The following is a 14,535-nucleotide window of genomic DNA, read 5'->3' as shown; positions in this document are numbered from 1 at the left end:
TAGATATGCTGACAACGCAATAATTTTGCAGATAATTTAGAGGGCTTACAAAAAATAATGCCACGCATATCATGAGCTTTGCTACTGCTTTGATGAATTGAAACGCCGAATATACAGTGATGAGTGTCTTACCACCCGGCAAAATAGCGAAAAGGATAGAAGACAGATTAAGTTGTGAGATAGTACGAGATAAGGCTAGTTATTAGACGTGTCTATTTGACTTCAGTCATAATTATACGGATGACCTCGAAAATGTTTTATTTTAATAATTTCTGATGTTAAAATAAATGATTAAATATATTAAGATGTATTATAGTAAAAAACATTAATTAGTAGCGATTTTAAATTATAAATCTTTAAGTTTATTTAATAATAAAAATAACTCAACTGACATATTTGACTAAACTAAATAGGTATGTTCATTCCGAAAACAATTGTTGTATGTTGAGTTGGCGTAATAGTTAGAGACGTTGTCTATTGACAAGAAGACTGGGGTTCAATTCACACCAAGGGTAAAATTTTTGTTTTACTCAATCAAAAATAATAGAAAATATGATACATATTAGGTAACAAGTTTTCGAAAAACTCATTATTTACAATGTATTCTTATTCCAATGTTATAAAATAGAAATACAAAATATTTCAAATTCAATTCCAGTTTTACAGTCTTTAGTTGTGAATGGAAAATAATCCATTGAAGACTGTTTAATGTCAAATCCATCACTAAATTCTCAGTGTTAATATCAATTCCTCTGTACAGGTAATGATTTTCAAAACAATTGACGACATTGGAATGGATGCGCGCGAACAGCTACCTGCTTTATAGCTAACCAAATCATCAAGCCTTCAAGTTATCAAATAATAACACATCGAAAAGTGTTTTTTACGGTAAACAGAAACTTTTTATTGAAAAAACAATGCGTGAAAAGGATTTTAAGGAAAACGGTCGAGGAAAAAGTGCAAATTGTTGTCTGGCATGTGAATGGATTATCAGACAACATGATTAGACAACAATTTGTAAATATGTTTCCAAATAGGCCGGCTCCAGCACGATCAACAATTCAGTCTATTATACGTAATTTTTTTACTTATGGATCTGTGTTCGATCCAAGAGGAGTTCGCAGACGAAGGGAGGTAAATCCAGATTTGGAACTAAGGGACACTTTGATTTGTGCCAGTATTGAGCAAAATCCTACCCAATCAACAGCTCGTTTCGGAGAACAATGTGGAATTCCAAGATTTAGAGTAGGTGAAATTTTGTAAAGACATCGATACCGTCCCTATAAACTTCATAAATCCAATGAACAATTCCCTGGGGATCAATATAGACGTTTAGAATTTTGTCAAACTGCAATGGAAATGTCACATCAAGATGAACATTTTTTAGAGAACGTTTTGTTCACCGATGAATGTACGTTTTCATTGCATGGCCGTCACAATTCAATCAATGCTAGGTATTGATCTCGAGGAAATCCTCGTCAGATTTATGTCGCTCGTACCCAGCGTCTTCGGAAAGTAAATGTTTGGGGAGGCATAATAGGGAATCATGTCATTGGTCCATTTTTTATAGACGGTATGTTGACTGGGCGGAAATACTTGGAACTTCTGCAAAATAAAATTGTCCCAGCCCTTTGTAATTTACCAATAACTTTCGATTCCATATGGTTTCAACACGATGGTTGTCCTGCACATAATTCTCGCATCGTCAGTGAATATCTCAGTGCGACTTTTCCTAATCGATTGATTAGTGGCCACGGATATTTTTTTATTTTTGTAGAATTTTTACTTATTTAAACATTCTTTAAAAGTTTTTACTTTATTTTCGAAAGTACGACGATACTGTTTCGTCAATAAGATTTTTTGTTTTTTAGTTTTTGTTTAGTTTTGTTTAGTGATTCAAAGCAAAACGATCTTTGCATAATTTCAAATTATTAAAAAAAAGAAAACCACATGGGGGTTTTGAACTCTAATTGTCTGCGATGTTTGTATCGCAATGTCGAATGTGTATGAAACTCCTCAAATCATAGTAGAAATTATTCTTGGTTAATAATTTAAAACATTAGATTAAATAATCATTATTAATTAAATTATTTTATTCACATTTTTGCTTTATTGTGTTCAATCAGTTTTTACTTTATGCGATATTAAAAAATGGAAATACGTCACACATTCGACGTTACTCATAATAATTATGACCGAGGTGATTTAGCTCGAATCTAACGTCTAAAGGTGTGAGACTATCGATAGTGGTAATGTAATGTAATATAAATTATACGTTTTTCCGATTATTTCCCATCTCTACGAGTTTCATCTCTTTTTATTTCACAAGGTAACTGTGTTTTCTATCTCTTACGTTAAAAAGCCGGGTGGTAAGGCACTCATCACTGTATAAAAATATATAAAACAGAAACTTATATTTTTCGACGTAAAATCATTATACACTAACATCCCAACTGAAATGGCTTTAAACAGTGTCAAAACTAGATGGAATGACATCCAAACAAATACTTCTCTTCCTCTTAAAGAATTCCTAGAGGGTTAAAAATTCTGCCCCAACTCAACGTTCTTCCAACATCTATTCTCAGATTTCTGGAGTGGCCACGGGTTCGCCTATCTCAGCAACAATGGCAAAGTTAGTAATGGAAATATTAGAAACAACAGTCATCTCAAAAATGGAGTACAACATACATTTCTACAAATGATATGTTGATGACTGCTTATCTGCATTCCGGATCATGAAATCGGTCATACTTTTCAAATGTTCAATAATTTCCATAATAACATTTAATTTACTTATGAACTAGAAGAAAACAATAAAATTACTTTTCTTGATTTAAGTTTAGATGGTAACAAAACACTAGTTTACAAATGATGTTATATTATCAGAAATCAATCTAATTACATTACCAAACCAAAACAAACCCAAACCATATCTAGCAATATTAATAATGTCACTAACTCAAACAAATACTATATATCTTTACCATACATTAATGGATTTCCTGAACAAATGTCAAAAATGTTTGCAAAGTATGATATTAATGTTGGACATAAATTATCAAAAACATCTGGTAAATATTTTTCAAAATTTAAACTCAAGGTTAATAAAGATCATCAATCAAATGTTATCTATAAAATAAATTGTAAATACTGTAATTCAACATATATTGGGCAAACACACCAATACCTGCATAGAAGGGGTATTGCACAAAAACATAATGTACAGACCAATGGATTAAACACAACAGCCCTAGCCAAACAGTCTCTAGAAAACAGCCATTATTTTGCTTTTGAAAATGTACAGATTTTGAAAAAAGAACAAAATTATAACAAAAGATGCATATTGGAGATGATTCACATAAAAAAGATCCAAATTCTATCAGGATTGACATCAATCCTGATAAAATTTGGAGCTGAATAGAATTTAATAAATTGAGTTGTTTTTAAATGCACTAAATGGCAGATATTAAAGATACGACCCCCAACCACTACTGTTTTAAGATACCTGCCAGATGTCATATGTTAATGTCAGATACCGATTTTCTATTGCATGTTTATAAAATTAAGTGCTTATTGAAAATGGCAAATTACCGAAACGTTTGAACAATAGTTAAGTAGTTTTATTTACAACAGACCGACAAACCCAGGAAATAAAGAAGTTTCTATTTATATATATATATATATATATATATATATATATATATATATATATATATATATATATATATATATATGCATTACTGCTACTGGAAACAGAGGGCGGTTCATTTATACTGTCGATGGTGATGTGGTTTGAGTGGAGGTTGGCGTAGGGGTTAGCGTGAGGAACATTTTTGCCAGTAAGATTTTGATTGACGGGTGGAGCGGATGATATGTTCTTTATGAGAGGTCTCCAAGTCCTTCGATACGTGGTGTTACAGGCGCGTCTTAAGAACTTCTGGGTGGCCCGGGTGACTAATATTAAGGGTACACGCAGAATAGGAAAGCAAGGTAAGATAGTTCGTACCATGAAAGAATGCAAATTAGAATATCTGAGCCATACTATGAGAAATGAGCAGAGATGTGGCTTGTTACAACTCGTTCTTCAGGGCAAAGTGTATGGAAAAAGATGATCAGGGAGAAGAAGACTTTTTTGTCACCAAAACCTGAGAAAAGTGTTCAACAAGACTACAACCGAACTATTTCAAATAACTACCAACAAAATTAGGATAGGCATGTTAATAGCCAACATAAGAAATGGATAAGCACGGTCAAAAGAAGAAACATTATTATTACTAATAGTAAGAACCGGCAGAGAACAAACATAATAAAGAATATATTGAAAAAAATATTTTTTTACAACATATTATGAATTAGTATATCAGGTCACCTTAGAACCACACATTCTGTCTATATATTTCTACTGATTTTATTATGTTTAGACACATCTTTGTTTAATTGAAGGCATTTTAAAGTTTGCCTAAAAATAGCCAAGTTCCAAAAACATGTTGATTTTTAACAAGGAATATATAATTTCTAGGTAATAAAAATATAAATACTGTACTCACATTCTTGGTATCTCTCGGAGATACGTTGAATCTCTTCGTTTTCATGTACAACCAATATTTCTACCAACGTATCGTCGTCTGTTCCCATTCCACTGATGGCTCTATGTAATTCTTCAACTTGAAAGTCCAACGGCTCTTTCATCAGAGCCAGTATTACGTCCTCGAAATCGCCTCCAAGTTCCCCTTTTAGAGTTTCTATTAAGTCCTAGAAAAACATAAAAAAAGGCAAAAAATTACCATTGAAAATAATTAGGAAATTGGTACTGAAAAATTTTGGTAAATAGTTATAAATAAACATCATTGAGGCGACATAGAATGCATAGATGAAGGTACAGAAACATGTTCAAATACCTATTAAAGCTGTTTCTTAAATATCTTTCTTTATGGCTTTCAAATGCAGATTTAAAAGCCTACCGTACTTATGAATGTAAGGAGGATGACTCAAGAAAGTGCCTTTAAGTCAACAAGTGCTCAGAGTCTAAAAATGTCCGATGACCTGACTAAACATCTGAAGATTTCGAATTCTTACTAAATATTAGCATAAACTAGTATGACTTAACGTAAAACGAATTCGAGAAAATCACAATTTTGACCCATCACTTAATAATTTAACGGTCAAAACAAAGTATATAGTAGAAATATGAGTTACAAGTCCTAATACCAGACTCTTAATAATCCTCGAAAAGAATCATACAATAAAATCCGTAAACGAATTCTCGAAACCAAATTCAGATTTTTGCTTTAATCTGTGCCTTCTGAGAATTGCATGGCAAAACAGACGAATTCGCACAGATTAAAGCAAGAATCTGAATTTGGTTTTGAAAATTAGTTTACGGATTTTAATATCAGATGTCGCTATTTGCGTCCATACGAAGCCATGTTAGAGTTGCTTCCTAAGACAGAAGATATTTATTTTCACGTTCAGAGCAACTGTGAATAGCCGTTCTGAAGAGCCGTTTTAGGGCGAAATACGTATAAGCGGTTACACAGACGCACTATACGTGAAATCAAATCTTAACTGTCTTTTTCCTTTCAATCATACAATATTTTACGCAGATCTTCTAGCAATAGATTTTTGTTCTCTGAAATGCCTAAAAAATGTACCAATTCACCAAAAGTATTTGGTATATAATAGCCAAGCTGCACTGAAGAATCTGAAGTCTTCTTTACTGAAGAACTTATGAGTTCGTAAAAACTTGAAACTGACAACAGTTCATGAACCAACTGACGAAACATACAAAGGTTATGGGTACCAGCAGTTGAAGGACTTGCTGGTAAGGAGATTGCTGATAGTTTTGCTGAAGAAGAAGCTACTATTCCTTTTCTCGGACACCAAGTATTCTGCGGTTAAAAAACCTTAGTAGTAGATGTTCGAAAATGAAGAAAGCACTAAAAGATTATTATAGGTCACAGGAAACCACACAGGTTATTACGAGGTTTTGTTGTTCGCTGCGCAAAACTACTTTTAGGGTTCTAGGATACTGAAGTTACGAGTAAGTACTGGTTTTAAACATATGTCTGAAGGAAGGAGAGTGCTGCGATATAAAAAAGTAAATTACGCTACAGAACATCTTAAGACTGAATAAATTGAAAGTCAGATTTTAGTTTGGAACACAAAAGTTTCAAGAGAAAAATCAAGTGCAACTATTGCATCATTAAAAAAATGGTTCCAGCTCTACAAGACCCTAGATTGGAGAGTAATATAAAGATGACTCTCGGTTTTAAATATTTCAATAATGATAGTGATAATAAAATATATATATTACCTCTCCAAACATGGTTTTGTAAGTATGTTCAATTTGTCGTCTTTGTTCATTTGATCTTCTTGCTAAAATCTCGATGATGGCATTTTCGTTCGTCCCTAGACCATCCATGGACTCTTTTAATACTTGTGCGTCTTCATCTTCTCTGAAGTTTTCGTAGGGAAATACTGTTGGCTATAAAAAAAGAGTTACCTTGTGTTTAGTATCCTTTAATAATTATATTTCTATATCTAAAAGTATCACAATATACTTATGTAAAAAAAATTAGCCAAGATATCTAAACACTATACATAGACAAAAACCTATCATTACTGTTCTGAAATTTGTACATTGAGTCTATACTATATAAATGGAGAAGAAGTTGTGTAAATATGAGAATACCGAAAGAATAACACCAACTATTTTTGCTGTGGCATAGGACACTTAATCTTGCGATACTTGATTTGAACTACTGATTGGTGAGGATAGATACATTGGTATTACAGGCAATCGAGCTAAAACATTTCGGTGCAATAATGATATGAACATGAATTAGACAAAGGGGAATAAAACACAGGAGTCAAAAAGACAGAAAAATTATATAGGTACTAAATTTCAATAAGCGATGCAGGGGACGTAAACATTATCACTGTAGGCCTCTAACAGGACCGCCATTTACGATTATCTTTTCGTTTGACCAGAAGTATTATCTTCTAAAATACGAAATTTATAATTTAATTTTGTAAAAATGCGAGACAAAGAACCTGATTGTTTTTAGTTGATATCTGACAATAGGAACCATTTATACAGGACAAAAAAACCAAGAAATTATTATACAGATTCATGAATTAGCAAATAACTAGGTTATACAGATATAGATATATTTTCATATCATGAAAATTCAGATTTTATATCAATACGAAATAATATGCATCGATGAACACGTCATCCATTCAGCGAACAAGTCACAACCAAATGCATTTTAACAATTGATAGATGACCTTACCCATTTTCAATGCGAAGGAATTGCAGTTTCTTTCTGACTGATTTCAAATTAACCTTAATGCTTGACTGAAAATCAATTCGTAGTACATAATTGATAATCTTCAAATTCACACCTTTGTCAAAGTTTTGTCTGATATTGGCAACATTGCATTAGTCATACCAAAATTTGTTTACGCAAGATAACAAGAATGTTTTTTTAATTATCTACATAGTTTTAGATGCATCACGATTTGGTTTTAGAAGATAATGAGACTAATTTAGAAACCAACGATATAGTAATGTCAATTATTATAAAATGTAACATTCAACTTACAATATGTTACTACTTTACTACATTAAAACTGTCACATCAGGAAAAAAATATTTTACAAGCATTGACTACCTTCGTATTATTATACATTTTTTCCGTCCGCCAAAATCCTTTCTTTACAACATAGATTTAGCATTATTTAAAAATGACCAATTCTTTTTTAAACAATGGCTTTAGCAAGATCTTCAAAAAGTAAAAGAAAAATAAGAAAGAATGGTTGGACACAGAATGTGAAATAGAAATAGAGTTAAACGAATATATAGTTAAAAGATCTTGCAAACAAAAAATGATAATGATAAAGAAAGATATAATGGGCAAAGGAAATTAGTAAAGAAAATTTGCAGAAGGAAGAAAAGAGAGCTTTTAGGGAGTCAACTTCAAAATATATATATATACAAGGATTTCCACAGTTTTCACTGTATTCCTTCACTCAACCGTTTTCTCAAATTTTTCCTGTTTAGCCAGTCCCCTTCCTGTAGGTTTCTTCTACTCATTGCTTCGTCCACTTCATCTCTGAAAGATCTTCGGGGTCTGCCTCTCTTTCTTCTTCCTATCGGGCTCCACTCTGTTATTCTATTTATCCACCGATTTTGGTCTGCTCTTCTGACATGTCCGTACCAGGTTAACCTCTTCTGTTCGATGTAGTCTATTATGTCGGAGTTCATTCCCATTCTCCTCTTAATCTTCATGTTATTTATTCTATCTCTTCTTGTTACTCTGCAGCTTTTCCTTAGGAATTTCATCTCTGTTGCTCTTATTTTGTTTTTGGTTTTCTTATTTATTGTCCAATTTTCACACCCATAAGTGAGGATACTTCTTGTCATGGTATTATATATTTTTTTTCTTTGTTTTCGTGCTGATGTTCTTATCCCATAGTACCGGGTTCAATTTTCGTATGCAGTCTCTTGTTTGTCCTAGTCTATTTTTTATATCTTCCTCCGGTGTTCCTTTGTTTGATATTATGAAGCCTAAATACTTATACTTGTCTATTCCTTTGATTTGTTTACCTTCGTCTATTTCCAGCTGTTTTATTTCTGTATTCTCCGTTGTTAGGTATTCAGTTTTCTTTAGGTTTATTTCCATCCCATTCTTTGTATATTCCTGCTCCAGTTTTCTCATCATAAAACTGAGGTCATCCTCGTCTTGTGCGATCACTAACTTCAAAATATAAACGAAAAATACCAAAACAAGGATATAAAATATTTTTACAAAGATATTAAAGAAATAAGCAGATGTTACAATTCAAAAGCGATATACATTAAAGACAAAGAAGGTAATCTGATAGGAAATGAACAACAACAATTGAAGAGATGGAAACAATATTTCGAAGAAAACCTGAACGGTGAAATAGAGGAGGGAAACGACAATGAACGAGAATCAATATGAATGGATGGAATAGATATTGCAAGAGCAACTAAGCATGAGGTTGAGGAAGTTTTAACTGCGATGAAAAACAATAAAAGCCCTGGAGAAAACGGGATAGCAGCAGAAAACTTAAAATATGGAGGAGACTACCTGAGCGAAAAAATCTACAAACTAATATGTCATATCTGGGAAGAGCAAATAATACCTAAAGAGTGGTGCAAGTCTATAATATACCCAATACATAAGAAGGGAGACCTGTCAAGTTGTGATACGTATAGAGGAATAGCACTCCTGGACGTCACATACAAAGTACTGGCAACCATATTAAAAAGAAAAATAGAAGTGTACACAGAAAATATATTGGGCGACTATCAAGCTGGTTTCAGAAAAAATTGATCAACTAGAGACCATATATTTACGGTGAAACAAGTTCTCTTTGGTACATATGAATACGACATACCGACCCACTTTCTCCTTGTGGATTTTAAGGTTGTTTAAGACAATGTAGGTAGATCAAAACTGATGCAGGCACTACAGTAGTTCAAAATCCCATCTAAGACAATCAGACTGGTACATATGAGGCTTCAGAACACTACAAGTGTAGTTAAGATTAATGGAAAGAAGAGTCAATACTTTAGAGTTTAGAAAGGTGTAAGCAAGGGGATTCTCTGTCCACAGTTAAGCGGGAACAATATTTAATAAGAGTGAACAATGTCTAGCCTATGCTGATGATGTTGTACTTTTGGCTAGGAGTAGAAAAGAATTAGAAAAAATAGTTACGAATCTTCTAGAGGCCGAAGGAAATATGGGATTACAGATAAATATATATAAAACAAAATACATGTAGCTGAATAATAAGCAAAAGAAAAGCAGAAAACTAAATATGGAAATTGCATTAGGGAGAGAAATTCTGAAAATTGAAGAGGTGGAGGATTACATGTATCTGGGAGTTGTTGTGACAAATAAATGCGAAGAAAAAAGGAAATAGATCTACGAATAGCTAAAGGAAATAGGTGTGTAGACAGTATCAAGAAATAGAAAAATACAAAGAAACTACAACAGAAAACTGAAATATGGGAATAAAGAATATTAAGAATTTTTGGAGGAAAGTTGACAAAAATAGGACAGAAGCGAAGAACAAATGCTGAAATTTATGAAATGTTTGGCGAAGGGAAAATAAGCGATTTTGTCAAAGCTAGATTTCAGTGGCTAGGTCATCTTGTTAGAATGGAGGACAGTAGAGAGGTAAAGAACATAGCATGAAGAACGCCGGAAGATAAGAGGAAAAGAGGCAGACCGAGAAGAAGATGGAGGGAAGCAGTTGCGGAAGATCTACAAGAAAAGAAGATAGAAAATTGAAGGAAAGAAGCTAGAGACAGAAGGAGATGAAAAAGAATTAATAAGCTATGGGCCTGAAAGAGTGTGCTACAACCTTTTTTACTTTGGAAATTTATTTTTATTGATTGATTATCTACAATGACATTTTCAGTACACAAAAAGGCGTAAGAAATAAAATCGTGGTTGAACTTCGTGGTTGAATTCCGACAGTCTATGATACAGGCACCACTGCATTTTGTTCCACCAAACTGCACTGCACTGATTCAACTAATGGATCAGATATTATTCAGTTTGTCAACCACGATTACAAGAAAAACTTGCTTTTTAGGACTTGCTCTTGTTCGGATAGTAGCTGTTGTTAACAGTTCGGATGTAGAAAACTGTTTCGAGTAGGGACTTTTATTCCCGTTGGCAATCTAATTTCATCGGCATACTGCCATATCATTTAAAATTTTCAAGTATCCACAAGGAAACTAAGTTCCTGTAGTTGGCTGTATACCATATATTAAAATTTTTTTAATAAAATCCTTTATAATCCTCTATATACCTTTTTATAAAGGATTTTATTAAAAATTTTCAAGTATGGTTTAATCCATTTAAACCCAATTACTGTTTGGTTTTAAGGTTATTTTGCAAGTACTACAAAGTTCACCGAAGATGGACTGTTTTACGAAAACGTTTTGAACTTAATACTTCTAGATTCTTAAATTTAATCCTAATTAAATATCCCAATTACAACAGAAGTGTTTTATTTTGATGGTCGAGTTTGTTGTTAATTTATATATTAATTAAAAGTTTTTTTAAATTCATTTTGGTTCTACATTTCAAAATTGGAATATAAAATATATATATACAATAAAAGTCATCGATTCTGGGGGCAGTACTAATTAAATGGATTATTCTTGCGGTGCTAGTATCTTAATTGGTTAGTTTAAACAAGGTGGAATGTTTTACTTACTAATTGACTTTTAAGAACCTCCTTTTTATTTTACGATTTGTCACAAAATAAAAGAAATCATTAACTTCATGATTCACCAAGAATTTATTGGATATAAGCGTTTTGGAAGGTCTGGGCTGTATATTTCTACTTTTTGTTGAAGAGTTTAACTATAATATGTCATACACTGGAAAAAGTATTCCATGTTGCTGGAAAAAGTAAGTGAGCATTGTTCGTTGAAGGATTCGTGTTTAATCCTAACATTGCATAATGAGCGTATGGGATATTTCCAGAATACAACCCAAATGAGTGTTTTGAAGAATAGGAAGGTTGGGGCCTAATTTTATTAAGCCGTAAGTAACTAGATCGACATAAATAACAGATCCTAAAAGAATATCTACGTCCGACAGGGTACAGAAATGTGAATCTGCAATTTTTACATTTTTTGGTATTTTTAATAAATTTAAATCCCGCGCGACTTATGGATGCTGGCCTGTAATGTTTTCGAGGAGAGCACAGGACAGATTAAAGATTTTACCAGAAGATGTGTTTGAATAGATTTAAAGGTCTAGCATCTTGTTTGAAACAGAAGAAGTTTGAGCTATACCTGAGATTTAAAGGTTTCTGGTATGGGGTGTATAACAAATTCTTTTGGCTAACCTGTCTGTTATGAACAAAACTTGGTTACCGGAGTCTTTTAAACAACGAACTGAGATGGGATTATTTTGAACATCGTAAACAGTTACCAAAGCATTTGTAGATTGTTCGAATATACCGAGTGAGACGAAATATTGCTCGGACCTGGGAGATTTTGCGTATCTGGTAAACATTATGGAATTGCATTTGGAATAGACTTGTTCTGCGAATTTGTTTGAATATTCTTCGAAGTGGATTAAGAAGAATGCTGATTTGGACGTTGATCACGTGAATTACGAACAAATTGATTTTGGGCAGGTTAACTTTCATAATTCGACCTATACGAAGCTTGCCGTGAAGTATTTTCCGAAGGATGCGAAATGTAAAGCAAAGAGTGATGTCTTTTATTGCAGGTTTTGCAATTTGAGACGATGAGGAACAAAAATTAGATATATGACCACTAGCAAGGCAATTGAGACAAAAATCTTTGTTTTTTACTTTTTGTATACGCTCTTGAGCGGCCAAATTTAAAAATTGTTGGCAAGAGTATACTTTGTGTGAGTTAGAATTGCAGACGAAACATTTAAAAAGTGTATCTCTGTTATTTGCAGAAGTATGAAGAGACGGTTTTAATTTATGAACTGTTTTTTCTTCAAAGATCAAATTTTCCAATATTTTACATTTCTTTTCAATGATGTTCAAAAACTCAAGAACTAGAAAGTTCGTTAAAATCTATTTTTAATTCAAAGAATCGTTTCATATTAAAATTTAATTTTTGTGTGAATATGTGAATTAAAATGAAATCTGCAAGATTGTCGGAAATATTTAAAATTATTTAGCGCACTCAAAATATTTTTTATGTGAGTTAAGAATTCTCGCAAGTTTTGAGCAGTTATGTTGTATGATTCATGTTCAAATAGATTATCTGATTTGTAATTTGTCGGATTAGGTATAAGGTACTATTTTCCAAAAATTCGGGACTGTAGAGTGTCTTGATAGTACTCTATAATCTGACAAGTTCAATAGTCCGATAACGCCCTGCAAAACGTAACATTTGTAGGATTATCGGGAGTCCACTGTAATTCGATTTAATCATATTCTATAAATTACAATTCTTTTTGAAAGTTGCTGAAGTACGTTTATGTAGGACGGTTTAACATAGAAGATTTTTGCTACCGGCAGCATTTCTTTTTCTATCAACTCATTTCAGTTAAAATATATAGAAAAAACCAATCCATTTAGTCGCATTCACAAAAATTAATAAGTAATTAAATTATCACAGTTAACACCTTTTAATACTATTTCGCTGTCCACTTTAAATTTTGTAATCTAAAAATTAATATTATTAAGTAGTTTAAAATGATTTAATAAAAAGGACAACAAACTAAACTCACCGCCATTTTTTATATAGTTATGTATTCCTGCAGGACACTACCACAAACGCAACACAAACTTGAATGAAGACGTCTTCGACTTGGACACTGATCTTGTTTGCAGAACAACCGGCAACGCTTGCGTATTGCTGGCTCCATCAATGTCGAAGTTGGAGGTTTGGAATTCTGTGTACAGTAGAATGTTCGATGAGTGAGTTAGGATAGGAGATACATAAAAGGGGAGATACAAATAATTATACCTAAAAAATGAAATGACTTTTTTTTACTTTATTTCCTGTCCAAAGGACTCGGCACGTATCAATATTGTACATGAATACTATATCAATATTCTAGATATAAATTACAGTATAAACATAAGTGTGAGTACGATGGTATTTTTCTCTGTTGGTCTATTTGACATCTTTGACATTCTGATATGATTCATTCCATCTTAGCTGCAGTTTGTAAATAAATTTTGTGATGGTATCTCTTTTTTCTTTTCTCATGTTTTTTTTTAAATGCATTTTGATTTCCTTTTTAATGCTTGCAGTAATTTTTGTTTTCTTTCTTTTTCTTTAATCATGTAATTTTATACTTCTTTATATTCTAACATCCCATCTATTGCCATGCTAACGTCTAGATTACATACCACCTCTTGGGTTTAGACTTTCACTGTTGTATAATGATGAATTATTTTCTGGGTGTTCTAGTCTTCTAGTCCGTAGTTTGGAATTATTTTTACTGGTATTTAGTCTTCAACAGTCAAAGCTTCTTCTTGACTGGCTTTACAACTCTGAGTGAGTCTTCGCCGCATCCACCATAGCCCTCCATGTTATACGATCTTGCGCTTCCATTTTCCATTGTTGTATCCCAATCCTAGATAAATCAGATTCAATATCTTCTTTCCATCTTTTTCTGGGACGGCCTACTGGTCTTCTACAGTCTGGTCTCTCAAAAAACACTGTCTTTAGCAATCTGTCTTCCTCTGATCTTACCACATATCGTCACCTCAATACTACAACTAGATAACTTGAAAATTCTCATTTTTCTCAACTTTCAAAAGTAGATAACTTTATAAATCATCCTTTGTTTAATATTACAACTCGATATCTTAAGGTATCTACTTGTTGCACATTTAATGACTAAGCTGTTAGTCACACAAATATACAACTACACTTACTTAGTTGTAGCACGTAGACTTTATTGTGAATTGTGTGATTCAAGAGATGAAGAAAAAGTTATTTTGGCCATGTATAGAAAAATTTTTAATGAAAATTTCAAT

At 32.5% G+C, this 14,535-nt stretch overlaps 1 protein-coding gene across 3 annotated transcripts in view; it reads right to left on the bottom strand.

The window, feature by feature from the left end:
• Positions 1 to 13,424, bottom strand: part of LOC140436491 (annexin B9-like) — a 34,172-nt gene extending 20,748 nt beyond the window's left edge. For all 3 annotated transcript variants that reach the window (XM_072525351.1, XM_072525353.1, XM_072525352.1), the window contains exons 1-3: positions 13,275 to 13,424; positions 6,314 to 6,484; positions 4,548 to 4,752 (exon numbers count right to left, since the gene is read on the bottom strand). In XM_072525351.1, the coding sequence (XP_072381452.1) occupies positions 4,548 to 4,752; positions 6,314 to 6,484; positions 13,275 to 13,280 (382 nt within the window). In that variant the 5' untranslated portion in view covers positions 13,281 to 13,424. The remainder of the gene's footprint in view (positions 1 to 4,547; positions 4,753 to 6,313; positions 6,485 to 13,274) is intronic.
• Between the last annotated feature and the right edge of the window lie 1,111 nt (positions 13,425 to 14,535).

Source organism: Diabrotica undecimpunctata, chromosome 3 (assembly GCF_040954645.1).
Source record: "Diabrotica undecimpunctata isolate CICGRU chromosome 3, icDiaUnde3, whole genome shotgun sequence".
Taxonomy (NCBI): domain Eukaryota; kingdom Metazoa; phylum Arthropoda; class Insecta; order Coleoptera; family Chrysomelidae; genus Diabrotica; species Diabrotica undecimpunctata.
Note: the sequence above shows the minus strand (reverse complement) of the source record. Positions and strands in the feature narration are given on the sequence as shown.